Raw genomic sequence first — 19,728 nt, forward strand, 5'->3', positions numbered from 1 at the left:
TCCTTCGGGCTGTTTGGCAGCGGCGGGTGGCACAGAGCGTGTGCCCGGCCTGGCTCTCGGGGAGCGGGTGAGTTCAGGTGTCGCAGCCGCGGGGTTGTCCCAAAATAGGTTCTTTGACCTGCTGTGCATGAGGCTAATCCGCACACAGAGCCGAGGTACTTGATTTATTTGTGGTTCTGAGCAGAAAGAAGGGCTGGGTGGTAAATCCACAAAGCCAGCACGACTATCCAAACTTCTCATGCTTTATACCTGTTAGCAAGCATAGACTTTAATGTTCACTGGCTACAAGTTTGCATAGTTCTCTTATTAGTGAGTATTCTGTCTTTATTGGTTACATTATTCTCTTCCTTCTCATGCTAATTAGCCTGCGTGCTCAGTCTTTCTCTTCTTTTAGGTAGGTGATTTTCTTGAGTTGGTGACCTATAAGTTGCGTGTCATTTTGCCCTGCCAGAATTACCTTTTACCCACTTGGAAGTGATATCAGCACAGTTACTGAGCTGGCTTTATTAGTTTCTTATCATGGAAGTTCTGCCCAATGTCCTTGTGGCCTGTAAATTGTGCATTCTTTGCGTCCACCATCAGTAGTATATCCTTCTTCCCAAGCTTTGTTTAGCATCCTCCCCTTTAGATCTGAGATAGTTGAAGCATATCAAGTCCTAAACCTTAACAAGGCAATTCTACAGACAAGTAATTTATCTTTCTAACACCTGGACATCAAGGTTGGGGACAGGTTTCTTTCTGAGTGCACAGCTCCTTTAGCCAGCTGGAGAGGAAGCATGAATGCTGTGGTTTGTACCTGAGCGCATCAGTCACGTTCAGGCCATTAGGTTTGATGCTCATCTCACTATTAATTTGTACTTGCCATTTCTCTGTAGCCTCCCGTCTCTCTGTGGCATGGTACAGTGCAATTTCAGCTGTAATTTCTGTTCTGTGCAGGGACAGACTGTGCTGTGAGCAGCTCTCAGCTGGAAAGTTTGTTCTGCCAAAGTTAGTAAGAGGTTAGCAGGCTTTCAGAGGAAGGGGCTGCATGTGCTTCTGTGGGTATTTCTGCCCTTCACAGCAAGGACAGCCTCACGGATAGTTTCTGGTTTTTTTTCTCTTGTGTTAAAATAACTGGAAGTGTGGGCTCAGAAGTATTGACCATAAAATTATTTGCCAGAAAAAATATGCCTGTTGAGGGCTGCTTGTTTGGAAATCCTGGCTGTGAAAGGCCACTTCTGGGTCAGTGGCGCGTCTTGGTGGGGCTGGAAATCCCTGGGGCAGTGTGGGAATGGCCAGGAGTATCCTAACCCCAATTAATAGATGTAGCTGTGGTGGGCTGCTGGCATTTGCAGCTTCTTCCCATGTTTTAAATTTAGTTTCTGGAGGTGGTAGTTCAGTTCTGAGGTACTTTCTGCCACTGACGCAAAAATTACGTACCAAAATTCTTCGCATTTCCAGCAGCAGCTAGGGATGTCTGTCAGAAGTTGGTGGGAGGAGGTGGTTTGTGCTGGCTGGGTTGACATGCTGAGTTAAAGCGCTTGCAGTGCATTCTGATGGCTGTGTTCTAACAGCTTTTGGCCATAATAAACACCAATATGCTGTATAGGATGATTCTTCACCTAGAGAGATTAGCACAAACATTTCTTCTAAGTGTAATTGCTGTTGTACTTTAGAAGGAACAGCAGCTTTCACAGCTGACCAGTTTTGAATACTATTCATGCACATTTGAGGCCAGCCTAATGTAGCCAAAGAGCTAATTTGAAGAGCTGCTTCATTGTGTCTGTTTCTTTTTAACAGCTCTGATGACAAGTCACAGAGGATCAACAAAAGCAGATGGCAGGAGGTGGCTCTTGTTGCTTTGGGGAGTAGCCTACTGGAGTGAAAGATTAGAAGATAAGCACATTAACACAAACCACAAAGAATTACTTTTGGCTAAACACAAAAAAACCCTACATGCCAGTGTTAAAACTGAATTTGAGAGAAGTTTGAAAAAATTACACTTTCTAGGCATTCCAGTTTCACTCTGCTCACTTGATACTGAGAGTTCTTTTTTTCCTGAGTGCAGTGCAGAGTTCCAAGAGCAACAAACAGATATGCATATAACATCATCATGTACCAGCACAGGCTTGCCTGATAGATGTAGGGCTCTGGCAGAACATTTGTGGGGGAAAAAAAAGACTATACCTCATCTTGTGTGAAATGTCAGAAGTGTGCAAAATATGTTTTGACTTAATGTGTAACAGCACCAGTTAAATTTAATATTGACTGTTGTAGGGTTTTTTTGGAGGCTTACATATTTTTCTACAGAATGTGTCTTACATGGATTTTAACTTTCAAGTTGAGAGAATGCCAGTATTCAAGTACCAAGGAGAATTAGTACTGCATGTGGTGGGGGGTTTGTTTGTTTGTTTGTTTTAATTTGTGCTGCAGTGGATGTTGTTTTCCCTTAAACTCCACATCTTGTTAAAATAGATCTCAAAATCATGTAAAATTCATATTAGTGGTGTTGTGCATGCTTGCTTTGTTCAGGAGTGTGATGGCTGTCACTGCTTAGTTTGATGCCGCACACAATGTCATAACTTAATCCTGAACCTGCCAGGAGCAGACCATCATCTTTGTAACTACTGGTTGTCAGGGTTAACTCTCTGAACACAGTTGCAACTGAAAATTTCTGGTTTCCTGTGGGTTTTTCCAATTTTAGAGTGATTTTATTTTTTAAGGGTGTTTTTGGGAGTTTCTGGCTCTTAGTGACTTAGGGCGACTTTCTTCAGAGCATTCAAAAGTGACTGTAATGAGATCAGTGTGGGATTCTTCATTTCTTTTGACTCAGCAGACTAATCCTGTATCATATTTAGTACTTACAAATCCAGGATTTTCATGCCAGCTGACAGTAGGCCAGAAATGATAATTCACAGTTTCTGAATTGCTGCAACAATGTCTTGAGGTAAGGTAGGAAGGGTAACCTGACAAATCTTGCCCCTTTAAGTAATGCACAGTTAAGGTGAAGGTCACTCAAATGCCTGCAGTGGCAGTGCAGTTTTTCTGCAACCATCTCATAATGCTGTGTAAAATCAGGGAAGTTTTAAACCATGCCATTCAGAAAGGATTGTTATTTTTTTCCCCACCCTTTACAGAAGTATGGGCATGTATTTTCACATCATACTGTTATTATTGTGAAATTTATTTTGTACATTTATGAAAAAGAAACCTTGCTCCTTAACGTCTGGAACAGATGTGTGGTTCATGTGTCATTAAATTAGAAACTGCAGGAAAACAAAGAACCATCTGGAGACTTGGTGGGGGGCAAGGTTGAGGTTTCTGGTTAAATGTATTACCAACACAGGAAAAAATATAAAGAGTGCTTCAGCTACAAAAGGAGACAAAGTGTGATAGGCATTTTGTTTTGGTTTGGTTTTAAACCATTTTCTTTTTGTAATTAGGGGAAGCACCAGAATGAAAGACATGGACAATATCAAAACTGTAAAGAAGGAATGGTAGGTGCCAGTTCTCCCCATTTTTTGTCTTCCTTTCCCTCTGCTGTTTGTGTCTCCTGTCATTACTTTTCAAACTTTATGTTAAATTCTAAAATACAGTATTTTTACTGTATTCATCTGTTCCACATATACTGAAAGTTTCAAAAAAATCCTGTTGTTTTGCTGAAAGATTTTTCATATACCTGAAATGTTTCCTAGATGCAAAGAGCTGTGTAAATATTTTAATTTAAAATATTTAAAGGCAAGGCAGCCTTTCAAATTGCTAACTCACTGTGCAGCTCTGCATCTGATGTGGAAGTGTTTGCTTTTCCAGTTCTGTTTCTGAGTTAAAGCATAGTGAATACCTACATTAATGTTTCAAGTTTCTTTTGTTCTATTAGAAAACTAAAATGTGGACAGCGTACTTTTGAAATTTCTTCTTTAAAGTTATTGAGGTTTTCTTTTGTTTAAGATGTTAATCTCCAGGGATTCCTAGTGGTGCATAGGTGCATTGCAAACAATTCAATTTTATGCAAATGTATCTAATTAGCATTCCAGTAAGTATTGCTGCTCTTGAATTCAATGCAGAGTTTTATGTAAAATTGGATAATTTTTCAAGAGCTGGGATTTTTATTTTCTGAATTGCTGAAAATAGACTTTTCTGAATCTCCCTTAGGAGTAACTCCTGCAATATTTACGAAAAGCTGCATAATCTTCTTACTATGCAAAGAACCTATACTGAGATAATCATTCAGTTGCATATTTCTGCATTTTGATTGGTGAAAATCTAACAAACAGCTGTCACATATACAGTGTTCTATAAAAAGATGTGGTTGATGCATCTTTTTTAATATCCTGGCAGTCTTCACAGTGTTGAAGGCTTCCATTGTATTTCTTCAGCATGCTGCAGTGGTGTTGAGTTACTTGAGTTTCCCTAATGCACATTCCAAAACAGTAATGGTGCTTCTGGGATGGTGCTAGGAATGGGGAAGTTCAAGTTGGGGTTGATGAGTAAATACTAGGGCAATTTTCTTGGTTTTTTTATAAACTTATGGCAAGGGAGCCATATCATGGAATTGCTTTAAAGAAAGTCTTTCATTGGTGAGCAGCTAGGTGTATGATGGTTAGAAGTATGAATAATTTAACTTGCATTCCTAGCTCTGATACCAAGTTTAGAAGCTTTGCATAGATTAGTTCATCTTTTTTGATGATGTTCTTTAGCTTGTGCTTTTGAAGTGCAAATTGTAGCAGTTAGAGATTGGTAAGAAGTTTATAGAGAAGGCACAATGCAAAGTTGACCTGATGTTTTATACTCAGTAAACTGAGTAAGCTGGGTGCAGGGGAGTGTGCCTTCTATACTTCTTCGTGCTGAGATTCTGAGGTACCTACTTGTCTTCTAATGTGTCCTCTGAGGAGTCATTTATGCTTCTGTCTTTTTCTGCAGGATGTGTAAATCAGGAACTGATGATCAGATTTTGAACGGTACAGAACAAAACTGTGACTACTTTGTAGATAACCTTTTCGAAGAAGCTCAGAAGGTTGGTGCTGTGTATGTGCCCCCAGCTACAGTCAAGAACCAGGTAGGCAGTGAAGAAAAAAATAGTCATGTTTGTTATAACAGCATTCCAGGACTATTCTGGAGAACAGATACCGGAAGTCCAGCAGTCTTTTCCAGTCCATCAGTAAAAAAATGCACACAGAATTCAGAAAGCTGTAGGAACAGCCTCCCATCTCCCAGTCAGCCAGGCCTTTGCTACTGGGCTTTTGGTTCTCACTGCTTTATAGTTGGTTTAGAGTCATCCTAAAACTGATGCTGGCGTTGGCTAATGCACTTCTGTTTTATTAGGAAGGAGTGAGGTGAGCAGGAGTTCAAGGAATGACAAGTACTGTTACATAAGAAGTTATTTAAGGAGCTGCAGCCTTTTTATGCAGAGGCATAGCCCAAATATTTTTCATTTGGTCTTATTCATATAATTATGGTTGTAGTGGGATGTTCAGTGTGGGTTTGTATCTCAGTGATTCTCTCCTTTTCGTGTTTTTCTGTTACTCATCAGTGACTGGTAAGGGGAGGGAGAAAAGGCCATGTAGAACAAAGATGACAAGAAGAAATTTGGAGTGGGCATTGCTAGAAATTATGTTCATAGATCCTTAATTGACCCTCGAAGAAATGAAATGTCAGGAGCAATATCTTAAATTGCAGTCCTGAAATAGCGTTCCATGGCATTAGTTGTGTCAATGCTTAAATGGCAAGTTGGTGTGGAATAATTAGTCCATGTTAAATTTGCATTCTGGCTCACTGTAGAGGAACCTTCCCAAAATTAGAACTCTTTCCATATGCATTGGTGCCATGAGACACAAGAGTTTTTGATGGAATCTAATCTTGCTGAGTGCTGTCTGCTTCTTTTGACAGATCACCCAATGGAAAGACAAGGAATTCTGTTCAGCAGTTTGCACATGCTGTTTATTATGTAGCAGTCACCTAACAAGTCAAACTGGGAAAAAAAACCCAACAAACTTGTCAGGTGCTATCAAGCCTCATTCAAACTAATTTTCAGCTGAGGTGAATTCTGCATTTGTGGCCTCATCTGTGGCCAAGTATCTGCCAAGACAGTGTTATTGCAGGGATCAAACCTCAATAACCAAATGCTTCCTTAAATGGCATGGTGCATTAATATGAAAATACAATCTCAAATATCCGTCTTACAGTTGGAGAGATTTCAGTAAACATTGCAATGGCTACAGCTTGGAGTAGTGGATGATTTCTGGCAAAGTTAAGGAATTACTGAGAATTTATTTTTTCATTCCCATAACAACCAAGGTTTTGAATACACCCAGGAATTCTAGGGTAACATAAGTATATGACTGTCTGAAAGTAAAGTTTCTGATACTTCATTTCCTGAGTGAAAGGCTTCAGCATGCATAATCTCAATGCCTTTACTTTGAGAAAATCCTCCTGAATGATTGGAACAAGGCTTTACCCTATTAAATCCCCAGCTGGACTATTCTGGCACTTGGTGTTCCAACACCAGGCATGTGTGCTCTCAAATTAACTCTTGAAGAGTTGCAGCTGGCTGGGATAGTCCAGCTATTTTATATTTTTTCCTCTGCTGAATTGAAGGAGTGTTCTTGATCTAGGAAGCCAAAATGTTTGGGGGAAGGTTTGTTTATAACCCTGATTGACACAAGATACTTAGAAATATCACTTAGCCCTTGCAGTTGCTGTGCCTGTTGGCATGGGGCCAAGGCAGATTACAGTGAGGCTGCTCTCAGTATTTTTAGTCCATGAAGTGGATGATTTATAATCACAGGGTATGTGTGTATACCAAGCATCTTTTTCATCAGTGTTAGAATGAGAAATGTTCTTACTCTGTAGGTTGATGTAATCATTAAACTTTGGAAAAACGGGTTTACGGTAAATGACGGTGAACTTCGGAGCTATGCTGATGTTGCAAACCAGCAGTTCTTGGAGTCCATTAAAAAGGGGTAAGTGAGTTTTGTGTTCTTAACCAGCCTGAGTTTATGTGCTTTGGGCAGCACTTAGCTTATGCTCTAAATTTTTTACATGGCTTTGCTGCACTGCAGTGTCCCTGTAGGAGCACAGGCCCTGCCAGTCTTGTTCCTGCAGTGCTAATGGCTGTTGGAACATCAACAGGTTTAACACAGCTCTCAGTGGCAGTAGTTGTACAGTTGCTGATGAATAGATAAAAGCCAGTGTTGGCAGGGGGCACAGCAGGTGCACAATGAAATAAAGAATAAATCAGTGCCCAATAAGAGCTACAGATCAAATGGTATTTTGACTAATGAACTCAGTGCAAAAGGGGTTGAGCATTTCTGGTTTTATGGTCTTTTTGTTGATGAAAAGCCTTAAATGGGCACAGATGTTCTATGTGTCATCAAGCAACTCTGATCAGTCTTAAATTTCTGACATTTTTTCCAAGTACAAACTTGCTGTTGTGTATATATAACAATCTTACATAAATTCCTGTGTTAATAGCCATCTTACATTTTCCTTGTATTAAAAGTTTACGTGCTGTCCTGATTTCTGCTACTGTTTGCAGTTGTTGCTTTAAAAAAGGAGTTTGACCATACTAACCAGTGTTATTTTGAGCCTTTAATTTGTAGTCTGTTTCCTCACCCTGTACAAATGGAGAGAAGAATATAATTTTATGGATAATGTAATTTAATACCTCCTTATCAAGCATGTGAAATTACTAAGTCATTGTATTTTTTTATTTCCATATTTTGCTAGGCCACCAAAAATACTACTTTTACACTATTTCTCCTGTATGTCTGTCGCCTGTGTTAGTTGTAATAGCAATTAACTGCACTGTTTAAAGCCCTTTGTGTGCATTCATCAAAAGTTTACCACTTTTATTCCACTGTTTACCTGTGAAGATGCTAATTATGAGATGGTTTCTGCATAATCATTGATGGTGGAGAAGGATTCAGTACAGCCTCTGTGCCAGCTGAGCCCCACCACCCAAAACTGTACTGTCTGCCTCAGAGCTCAGAGGCAAAGGCATTGTTGTATTCTGCTTCATGCAATTAAAGCATTACCAAGGTGATGTTACTGCACTAAAGAGTGGAGCTGTTAGTGATGATATCATTTTTAGAAGCTGAGATCTGTGTTTGTCATTAAATACATTGTGTCTAAACTCAGTTCTTCCTCTTTAAAGCCTTTTTCTTTTTTTTTCCTATGGAGATAAAATAATTGAACCCTTTGCAGCAGTGTATGGCAACACTCAACTTCCTACACATTATGTGTTTAGAGTGGTAACTGCTGAGTAAATTTGAACATCATTCAACAACTTGCATCACAGGGTTTTTTTTAATTGTATACTTTCTAGTTAATTTGCTATTCAGGAACTTGAAGTTATTTGTATGCTATGCATTTAACCTAATTCTTAGTGAATACTTGTGAAGATGGTTTTTAAAAGCATCATCCTTGAAGGGCCAAATGTTGAACAGGTATTAATCATTGGTCTATTTTGTGTACTGAAAACAGTATAATACCTTTTTTTTTGACCTTTTGTTTTTTTTTTCTTAAGCGAACTGCCTTTTGAGCTGCAAAAAGTTTTTGATAAGGAGGAGGTAGAAGTGAAAGTGGAAGATAAAAAGGATAAGGTGTATTTGTCATCGAAAAAGCCAATGTTTCATCCCTTTTCTGGACATGGTTACAGATTAGGAAGGTGAGTAGGCTGGTGTGATCTATGATTGAGTAGCTGAAGGGAACTATACCCGTGGTGAAGGATCAAAATTCAGGTGGCAAGCAATCTCTGGAGTTTTCTAGTCTAAACTCCTGCTCAAAGCAGGGTCATCTGTGGAGACAGATGAGGTTACTTAGGCTTTTATCCAATTGGGTCTTGAAATCCCATAAGAGCAGAGGCTGTGCAGTGGCTATGCAGCCTTGAGTGCTGTACTGTCCTTATGGGAAAGAATGTTTTCCTTATATCCAGTCTGAATGCCTCTCATTGGAATTTCTGTCCACCATAATGAGCTTCACCTCTTCCTGCAGACCCTGGCAGGCTGCTTTTATGTGCCCCACAACGACCACCATCTCTTCCGCAGGCTGAACAAGCTGCTCTCCTCCAGCATCTGCTGACAGTTGAGAGCTCCATGCTGCAGGCATCTTGGTGTCTCTCCATGAAGCTTGGGGGATAATTGGCTCCCACAATCCACTGGACGTGTTGCTGTGTTGATACAGACAGGAAGCTCTTGGCTTTCTGTGTTCAAGGTCTCAATATTAGCAGAATTGTTTCCAGCTGAAATGCCGTCACTCTTCTATTCCATGATTTTAGAGAAAACAATCTCTTTTTAAGCTGTATTAGCAGTAATTTGAGAAGAGGGGGAAGTATGACAATCCCATAAAGAGAACCAAAGAAGTAAGAGGTTACTTTGCATTCTCTTAAAATTGTTCAGCAATTAATCATGCATGTATTGCAGTAAGGCATTTTAGCATTCTACAGTGATCTGTGTCTTTTTTGTAGCTGAAGCGTGTCGGCCGCTCATGCCAATGCTGAAACTGGACTTGATTTACAACCAACTATTGTATTTTGGAAGGCTGTTGTAGGGCAACATGCCAGGAGTTCATTTATTTGATCCCTGTGACTTTTGCTTACTCCAGCCACATTATCTGCTTGACATATCCCTGTCATGCAAGACTTGTGTGCCTGTAGAAGCAGGCTTTGGCCTAGGGACCAGGACATGTTCTGTGACCAGGTGGCACTGCTGAGTGACCTGCAGGCTGGAGTTCCCAAGCTGTGGTGCAGCCTTAGGTGAACAGCTTGTTTCAATTAAGTGGGAAGGGTTTGGCTGTTAAGGCCCAGAGCTTGTGCTGAGGGAAAGCCTGACCTGGGCAGGAACAGCTGAGGCAGGGGAGGATGATAATGTGCAGAGCAAAAGACTGATAAAGGTAAAGGGTGAGTGGTTCCAGGCTGACTCAGAGAAGCAAGTATCTGTTTTATGAGTTTCATCTGTTTCTGGAGTACAGACCATTGAGTAGATACAATGGGAAAACCTTCCCTTGAGAGATGGGTGGGATGCTGCAAGATTTGCTTTTGGTGACGTGAAAATCCTGAGCAAACAGAGGTCAAGAACTTAACCTTGTTATGTCTACAAGTAGAGCTGTTCATAACAACACCAAAAAGATCTTCAGTGTGCTGGGTTTCTGCTGCTAAGCAGTACTAAATGCTGGGTTGTTCAGTCACTGCTTGTGCTCTGCCATGCCTACAGCAAGTAATGATCTTGCTTCCCAGTAGGCAAGTTAGGTTTCAGAAACATGCTAATCTGTGAATTTCAGTTCGCTGGTCTTGTACACGGAGACGTTCTATTTTTTATTTTTTCCCTACTCTTCTTTGTCTATTCTGTGCTGTGCTATCAAAGCCTTTTCCTTAAAAACAAGTAGATATTAGTGCTGATGTTGGAACCATGAGCCATAAGTATTCCTACGCCATGAAGTAGTGCTCACTTTCTGCTGTTAATAAATTGCATGAACGACCCTTGCAGCAGAAAAGCTTTGTGGGGCAGCACCAGAGCTAACTGAGACCTGGAACAAGTTTTAAGCTATAGAACTCCTTTTCTGCAGTTGCATTTGTGTGATTAGTCAGAAATGAGAGACACAAATGACTGAAGAGTTTACTTTATCTTATAGCCTACCTAAACCTCTGCTTAGCAAATAAACTTATAAAATTAATCTTGTATATTTTGTCAACTGTTTCCAGGTGGAGGGATTTTGTAATGGATGAACCATTTTGAATTGGTCTATTGACTAGTTCTCAAAACATTAGTTGGAGGATCTGGAAATAACATATATGTTGATATAGCTCAGACAAGCTTGATCCTCTGCCTTTTTGTTCTACAGGAGAAATAAGTAAGACATATCAAAATTTTCCAATGTGCCTTATGAACCTGTGTAACTAATGGGTATACTCTGTTTTATCTAACACTGTCCAGCTGAATTTCATAGTTTGGGATTTATGACTAGATTTTCAACCCCAGTTTTCTATTGAGCTAATCTGTGCATCTCTGAGACAGCCTCAGAAACATGTTAATTAAACTATTGACTGAAATCCCTTGTAGCAAAGCAAGCTTGCTCTGTAACCTCATTAGGCTAAAGCATTGTGTGTCAAGCTGCCTAACCATCAGTCAGGGTAAGGCATGATACCTAACTGCTGGACTGTCTCTTGTCAGAAAATTGACAGGATGCTCTTAGGTCTCTTCGATCTCCAGTTTACATCTTCTGTTGATAATCTTATAAAAGAATAAGCCTTAAAAGGAGTTACAATGCTTCGATCTCAGGCTAATAAGACTTAGATTCTTGGGGTTTGGCTTTAGTCAAAGCTCCCACCACTAGATGGCTTTATTTGTCACTTCTGCAAGAGAAAAGTTTTTACATATAGAAGTGCTTTAGATCTTGGTGAATACAGATGCCCTAGCATTCTCTTAAAGCTTCACTTAATGTGCTGGCTTCAGTCTCACACACACTTGCTATCGAAAGAATCACCTCCAGTGCCTGCTGCATGTGGAGTTGTGACTGTGAAGGAGGTTGGTTTGGGAATGACACCAAAATCGATGTCCTTCAAGGCAGTTGTCTGAGCTACAGCTGGGACTGGTGTAGCCCAGCCCAGCCTGAGCCAGACACTACAGCTGGACACATCTGCAGCCTCTGCTGTCCTGGAGGCAGCTCACTCACAGGAGTTCTGCAGTGTCTGAACCAGCAAGAGCTGGGATTGCTGGACTGAAGTATGAGTTGAAATTTCTTTTTTTTTTTTTTATTTGCTTGCAAAACTGTTTAATATTTTCTTGCTGGTACTTTTATTCCTGATCTGGAGGGCAGTTAAGTTTTATTTTGTATTGTGGTCAAGCATGAACAGAAGTTGTTTGTGAGGCAGGTGGGTTCTAGTACATCACCTGTAGTAGGAATGCCTGAATATTTTACAGATGTGCCTCTTGTAATTTGTTGGTGCCAAGTCCCTGTGCCCCAGCTGATTTCTGCGTAATACAAAACAGTTCTGTACCTCTTACCTGTCTCCACAGTGAACATCTCTTATTGCTCGCTTGGAAATGAGATTTCTTGATTCTCATTCTTTTTGCTGTTTCTGTGGAAGATACAAAAAAGTGCCTCTGCTGGCTAATAACCTAGAAGTCAGGGCAGCGCTTAAATGGGCAATAAAAGGTTTTGAAAAAGCTCTGACTGAAGTTGCACTTAAGACTTCAGCTTTATTAGCCTGAACATATTAAGTCTTTAGCTAATAATAAATTAGCTGTGACTTTTCTGCCTTGTGAATAAACTAATACAGGTACAAGAACATAAGAACGGGGTTTGTCTGCAAAGCAGGTGTGCAACATAGTTACAACTGTTACTCTATGGACTTCAGTTACCCACTTTTCTCTCAAGGAGCTGTAACTTACCAGTTTTCTGTGCAAAGAGCTTTTCTGCAAACTGCCATGTAGTGCTCATGTAGTCTGTGACCACAGCTGAGCTCAGAGGAGAAATGGTAACTCCTTAAATCACTGCTATTGTTCTGCAAGCAAACATCTGGTTATACTCACGGGACTTGAGAATGTGCCCATTGGATCAGGCCCAGTGAGGATTTAAACTGTACATGCTGAACAAGCTTAGTCATGAAAGAAGCACTAAGCTCTAGGCATTTCTTCAGCATAACATTTTTTGCCAGCAGTTTTTTTGTTTGTATTTTAAGACTATGCACTTGGACTGAGGTTGATGTATTCTGTTAAGTCATTTTATGAATCTTTGCCCCTGTGGTTTGGTCAGCTGTGGAAAATGCCTTAGGAAAAAAAAATCCAACTGCTGTGTGCATCCGTCTGGGTTTTTCACATTAAGTCAATTTTTCTGATAGATGAGTAATTCTTCTAAGCTGAGATAGATGATGCTGGAGTCTAAATCAAGGCTAACAACATTCAGTTAAATTGAATTACTGTAATCACATTACCCTGAAAATGAACTTTGAGTATGCAAATTCAATACTCAACCCCCTTTAAATTTCACCTGTGTGATTAGAGTACAAAAATGCGTGAAGAATCTTCAGACAGTTTTGTCTCTTGTATATTCATATTTAATCCTCTGATATTTAAAGCTCCTTTCCATCTTATAAAAATGTTAAACACAAGCAAACTGAAATTCTTTAGCATGTTTTAGTCTGTAAGTGAAAATAATGGCATACATGTAGGAAAAAAAGGAAGAAAGAAAAAAGCTGATATTTCTGTTAATGTTCCTATATTTGTTAAAATAAAAAGTTATCAGCACACTCTGCTATGGGGCAGAAAGCTCCAGAAGCAGAGGTCTGGGGGGAAGTTTGAACTTGCATGTGAATACAGCAGCCATAACCTCATGTGGCTTTTCTTTTCAGTGCTACTCCAAAGATAATCTCTCAAGTGAGAGACAATCATCCAGGACCTGATGACAAAAGACACCTGCCTTTAGTACCCTTGAATGATTTGGAGCCTATCACCAATGTCCAGATCTGGTTAGCTGATGGGGAAAGGATAATTCAGAAATTCAATGTTTCTCACAGGTAGGATTTATTTAACCACTGTCATATATATTTGCATCTGAACTATATGACTTAATGCCTGTACATTTAAGTCTTTAATTATTATGACTAGTCTACCTCCTCAGTTCACTTAGCATTGGACTGCTCTTCAGTTGTATTTGGAAAATCTTTGAAAATTTGAGAAACCTTTTAGCTGACAAGCAAACATAAGAGAAATGTGAACTGTTAAAAGTCAGTTCATAACTGAGTGTAAAGGAAAATCTGAGGAAACTGTAGGAGTTCTTTGTAAGTTAGTGAAAGTTAAGGTGTACATATTGCTCATTACTAGAAGAAAGAGCTTTTAACATGATAGATCTCCCACAAAACAAATACATCTGGAACAAATGGCTTAGTAAAAAGCCTGCTGGTCATTGGGCATAGGCAGTACCACATGTGAGAGCTGGAGAAAGGGACTTAGAGTTAAGCCAGAGAAACCTCTGGGGAGGGCTGGAGTTGGTGCACTGGGCAGGGAGTTCATCCCCTGCATGTCAACATGGACAGAATAGAATGCACACAGTGTGTTTAACTCTTAATTAGTAAAATTTCTGGTTCCCAAAGAGGCTTAGAAATGAGGATAATGTCAGAAGATGTCAGCACAGCACATGTATGCAGGAGCTTTGAGAAAGTGGGATTAACACTTTACCATTAAATTGCAGAGCTACTGTCTTTAGAGACCTTTCTCAATTCTGAATTTGAGAAATCACTGAAGTACTGTACAGTCATGTCATGTGGAAAGGATATGTTGCCTGTGCTTCTCTGTGAAGCAGTTTGAAGGTATCACAGATTTAATACAAGCCAGGCTGCTGTCAAGATAAACTCTGTATGTCTGTGGCTGGTCAGAAGGAAAGCTCAGCTGTTGAAGGTTAATGACTGTAGTGTTTTCTTTGACTTGTACTAATTTATTACTGTTAGCAGCCTGATATATGAACTGAAACACTGTTGTGATGTACTGCTGAAGGGTAAATTGCTATTTTAATTATCAATACTTCATTGAAGGGCTTCATATCTCAATTATTCCAGGTCCCACACACTTAAGTATATTTAGAAGCTTTTTGTCTTCATAGTAAATAACCATTTGAACAGCTGCTAAGTGTTTTTGAGAGGAAAAACACATCTGAGATAAGCAGAAAAACAGCTTTACTGGTGTAATGCTCTTTTTGAAGTGCAATAAATATGTGGAATAAATATTCTGTCATAACATAGCCTCTTGCCACAAGACCAGCACATTTAGGTTAGTACTGCTGTACACAGTACTTGTGTCTAACCTGATAAGAACCAGAGGGAAATCCTTTTAGAGCACATATCCTTGAGAGTGATGATTGCATACACAGCACTCCTTTCAGTGCGCGAGACAGCTATTTGTTAACTAAGATATAGATTAATAGCATGTAACACATATGTAGCACATTACCCAGTGTCTGGGTAAATTGATGACTTTTAGCCCTTGGCAGTTAGATTGTGTCGGTGCCACAGTAACTGCTGGCTTAGATGTCAGTTGATTACTGGTGAAAGATGGGAGCAGAAGCACAGGAAGCATTGTAGTGTTGCAGTGTGGGGAACTGAGACATGAGAGTGCAGCAGCTAGGAGAGCAGAACTGTAGGAACAGCTCACAGAGCTGTGTCCTGGATTGAGTTGTGTCCCCTCTTCAGCACTTAATGTGTTTGTGTGACCCTGGAGCATCAGGTATAGAGCCTGGAAAGGAACTTGTTCACCCAGAAGCAGAGAGCTGGTGGCTAATTGCCTGAGTTGCTCTTGGAACCCAGTGAAATTTGATATAATGCATGTAGACACCTGTAAATGTCCAACCAAAAATTTAGTCCTGCTTGAGGTTTTTCAGACTCTTGACTTACAAGACCAAGCAGTGTCTCTGTGTTGAGGTCTGTGTGCACAGGAATCAGTTTTTGTTTTGCTGCCTCTGTCTGTCCTAGAGAGTGGCTTGGAAACTCTCGGGCATCTGTACTGCTAAAATGTTAGGATGGCATTGCCCCAAGCCAGCCAGCACTTCTTCAGTCAATACCTAACCATCCATGGTTCAGCTGTTAGCTCAGGTGCTGGACCATTCCCAGGAGACAGTGAACCTCGTGGGAGACCCTGTGCACGGGGGGAGAGGAAGGATGAATTTAGCAATTTGCCAGCAGCCAGTCTGCCAGTTGAGCTCAGGACCAGAGAATGGACATTGATACTGTGTTAATCTTATTCATACAGATGTATCTTCTCATCTTCATTTTCTAATTAAATGAGCCGATCCTGATTCTTCCACAGCAAAACTTGTGTCTTGCTCAGTTGTTGCAAGGCTCTTCACGGACAGCTTGACTCTGTAGTGAGTTCACCATGCCCCTGCTTTGGGAGGATGGGACTATATGTAGACCTACTCAATGTATCAGCTGTCCAAATAGTTTTTGCAAAGCCTTTTTCTTTGTTTTTATTATGGTTCTGCTACATGAACCACACACTGGAGGCATCTTTATTTTGGCTCTTGGCTACAGAGCCCTCAGGTCAGAGCTCCACCAGCTGGTTAGGAAATGGTAGGTGTGTGTAGCTACCATCTGAGCCACAATGGTGCATTTGAGTGCTCAGAATAAGATACTCGTGCTTGTCCCCTTGGGACTACTCAGAGCATGCAGACCTTGGTCCTTACCTCCCAAGTGGATCAGGCATTTCCGGATACCACCTCATGTGCATTGCTCCAGTTCTGTGCTGTCAGGTATTCCATGCCGTGCTGTTTTATTCCTGTCCCATGGTGGCAGTGCATGTTATGCGCGTGTGTGGGGACTGCAGTGCCGAAACTCTAATACTGAGTTTATCTTTCTCTCTTCTCAGAATCAGCCATGTCAGAGACTTCATAACAAAGTATCAAGCATCTGAGGGAAGTGTTCCCTTCACACTGACCACCTCCCTGCCTTTTCGAGAGCTGCAGGATGAGACACTCACGCTTGAGGAAGCAAAGTTGCAAAACGCCGTTGTTGTTCAGAGACTTCGGAAAACAACTGAACCTTTCAGACTCTTAGTGATAAAAGCACCTGAAAATGACTACAAAAGTGCTGCTACACCTAATGGACAACTCAAGAATGAGCAAAAAAATGCTATCAATAGTACAAGATCAAATTAGCTTCATAACTGACCAAAAATTATCTGCAGGGTGAACTAGGCAAAACCAAAAATGTAACCAGCAATATGTGGATGCCCTCACATCCTCATGCACTGTGCTCTTAGAGAGCAGAATGGGTGCTGTGCTGTCGTCTGCTATAATAGAGATATTTTCAGCTAAATTGGGTGGTCAGAGCCTGGCTATGTAATGTAGCAGAGCTAACTGTACAGCAGATCATCCTTAGAATTTCCTTAGGTAAAAAGCTTCTTAGTATTTAATAAGTGTGTCTAGGTGGAACAGTTCTCTGAGACTTAACTACTGATAGCACCTTTTAAGGAAAAATAGTATTTATTTTTGCACTTTGGACTAAAGTGAAACATTTCACTTATATTGTAGTGTAAACTGCTGCAGTTTGCATTCTTCTCTCAGTAACTCTTTGACAACCAATACTGCAAGCAAGCTCACATTTGAACTCTACCTTGAAAATCTTCAGGATGTAACTTTTGTCACAAGATCTGCAGTGTAATAATGTTCTGTCAAGTTTCCACATGGTGGTAGGTGCATGTGTGAGAAGATACAAACGAGATAGTTTGGTGCATACTGCATATGAAGTGCCTCGAAGTAAGCTCTGAAGGAATTGTTCTTATCAATGATTGAAGTGGTTTCTGCTTCTTTTGGGCTGCTACGGGTGTCTTGCAGGTCAGGTGATGTTAAACTACCTAGCTCATCAGCATAGGGACCCACTTGTAGCTTTGTCACACAGAAACTTCAGCTGTTTTGGCTATCACCAAGTAGGAGTAGTAGTTGAGAGGGACGCAGTTGTTTTTGTACTGTTTATCTGCCTCTCTCCTGAGCTGCCCAGCTGATGGAGACACCAATTGCATGTGGTCAAGTTTCAAAGCTGTTGAAAATCCTTACTTGAAAACTGACATTTTTCTCTCCACTTTGCCCCATTTCCATCCAAATCTTTTATTTTGCTGTTCATGTACTTGAGGCATAAGTTTGTAGCCAACTATTCCATGTTTTGCTAAAAGAGAAAACAACGTAAAGACTTAATATTTTGTACTGTGTTTACTAAGCCTGTGGGTTTGTGAACGGAACTAAAATCTCCAGGTAAGACATATCCCAGGATCTTCAGCAAGTCCTGACTTCTCTGTGCTACCTCTGCCGAAGGATGGTTGTTGGGCTTGGAGTTCTTTTGTGTGGTTAAGTGAAAGTTTGGTTTGGGTTTTCCTGGTTTTGTTCTAAATAGAAAAGTACTTCATTGGAGCAACTTTTATTCTAAGAAGTAGTGAGACTTCAGAGTAGGGATGTACTCTCCTTCATTCCCAGGGATATATATAAAACTGGTTTGCTTCAGCATCTCTCATGGTGTGTTTGAAATGAAAGTCAACTGGGCAAATATTTATTTAGTGTCCTCAAAAAACAAATCTCTGGAAACTATGCCTTTAAACACTTTCCAGTGCTATAAACTTCCTGTGCTACTGTGCCATTCAGGTTTATGTAGCAAGTGGTTCAATTAAATTTTCTTTGTTGTTGCACTGACTCCTATGTGAAAAACAAAAATATATGTGCAGACAAATACATTAGTAAAATGGAAAAGACAAACTACGTACAGACACAGCTTCAATCCTCAGTACCCAGAGCTTCCTGAACAGGGAATTTTAATCAGTGCTTTCAAATTTATCTTAATATAAAACCTAGTATTAGAAAAGCACATGTGGTTGATTGTGAGTTCAGTTGTTCTATCTAAAAGGCACATGAAATGTCAAAAGTAACAGTGTACTACTATTCATGCATTTGCAGCACAAAAATTGGAAGAAATAAATAGTGTAAGTTTGAAATTGAAGGGGGGAGTGTAAAATTCTGAAGTGGGTAAATTTTGCTTGCTATCCATTTGGAAGGAGCAGTAAGCTTTGTATTTCAACGTTGATTCATGTCTGCTACCAGCATTTTAAGAGAGTTGGACAGTTAGGTGCTTGACTAAAACCAGCTGCCTGACTGCAGCTTTGGTGTACTTGAGAGTGCATTTGCAGTTTGAAAGTGTTATGATCTTAATTATAAAATGAGAGAAAATCTTTGAGAAGTCTGAAGTGATGCTGGCTGCATTAATCCCGTGCTAGATTAGAAACTGTCTTTAAATAAAGGCAACAAACTGTGATTAAATAACTTATTTCCTAATTTGGAGAAAATCTTTGGAATTAATAGAAGACCTTCCTAAATCTAATTGGTTTTGGTTTAGCTACCTGTAGTGTCTGTAGATAGCAATTGTGCATTGGTCAAACAACAGCATAAATGGCTTGATCAGTGCTAGAATTTGTGAAACTCACAAATACCATCAGTTATTCATTGTTTCTTCACAAGCCTTTGCTATTTTGAGTAAAGCCTTGCCTGAAGATATTTTACATTAAAACTGAAACAGCCAAGAGAAGAACAGCAAAAGGAAATGTTTTCTGTAGTTTTCCCTTTATGAAGAAACATGCAAATGCAGGAAGAAAGTGTTTAATGTGTTATGAAGACAGTGTGTAAAGACAAAACAACCTAAATGTTGAATTTGAATGTTAGATGCATACCTTGTATTTAGCTTGGTACTGGCCAATCTGTCTCTGTTTTGAACCTCATCTGGCATCAGCCCCTAGAGACCCCCTTCAGAGAGTTTTCAATAAGATGTGTTAGGGCCACAATCTCAGATTTTTGTTAAAGGTCTGGTTTTTAGAAAATTCTTTAATATCCTGTTCAGAATTTTGCAAATATGCTGTAATTATTCTTACCAAACGAGGCTGCACAGGATTTTAGTCAGTACTTCATGGCATGGTTTGCAGTGCTTGCCCAGTACCCACCAGGTGACCCTGGCAGGAGCAGAGCCCTTCGAATCAGTCACACCAAAAAGCCCTGGGTGTAGAGATTGATTAGTCATCATCTCCCCAAGACAAGCAGGTCACAAGTCCTGTTGGCTTCGTTAAACCCTCTTCTCTTAGGCTACCTCACTGTTTAAAGGATTCATACTTCAAAATGCAATTTGTATTTCCTCTGATGCAGGGCATGCGTGCAAGAGCACTTTCTCAGGGGCAGGGTGGTGGTGAACTGGTGTATCCTAGATAAGAGTGTTGGCTCGGGGGCAGCAGAATCACA

The 19,728-nt window shown here is 40.2% G+C and overlaps 1 protein-coding gene across 2 annotated transcripts in view; it reads left to right on the top strand.

The window, feature by feature from the left end:
• Positions 1 to 17,717, top strand: part of UBXN2A (UBX domain protein 2A) — a 19,736-nt gene extending 2,019 nt beyond the window's left edge. Inside the window, exons 1-7 of one of the 2 annotated variants that reach the window (XM_014312081.2) lie at positions 9 to 67; positions 3,423 to 3,476; positions 4,900 to 5,035; positions 6,829 to 6,938; positions 8,504 to 8,644; positions 13,325 to 13,489; positions 16,329 to 17,717. In XM_014312081.2, coding sequence (XP_014167556.1) covers positions 3,436 to 3,476; positions 4,900 to 5,035; positions 6,829 to 6,938; positions 8,504 to 8,644; positions 13,325 to 13,489; positions 16,329 to 16,617 — 882 coding nt within the window. In that variant the 5' untranslated portion in view covers positions 9 to 67; positions 3,423 to 3,435 and the 3' untranslated portion in view covers positions 16,618 to 17,717. Of the gene's footprint in view, positions 1 to 8; positions 68 to 3,422; positions 3,477 to 4,899; positions 5,036 to 6,828; positions 6,939 to 8,503; positions 8,645 to 13,324; positions 13,490 to 16,328 lie in introns of those variants that run through there. The other variant, XM_031066704.1, reaches the window with a different exon arrangement.
• The last annotated feature ends 2,011 nt before the right edge of the window (positions 17,718 to 19,728 follow it).

The sequence above is a fragment of the Geospiza fortis genome, unplaced genomic scaffold, assembly GCF_000277835.1.
Source record: "Geospiza fortis unplaced genomic scaffold, GeoFor_1.0 scaffold98, whole genome shotgun sequence".
Lineage (NCBI taxonomy): Eukaryota > Metazoa > Chordata > Aves > Passeriformes > Thraupidae > Geospiza > Geospiza fortis.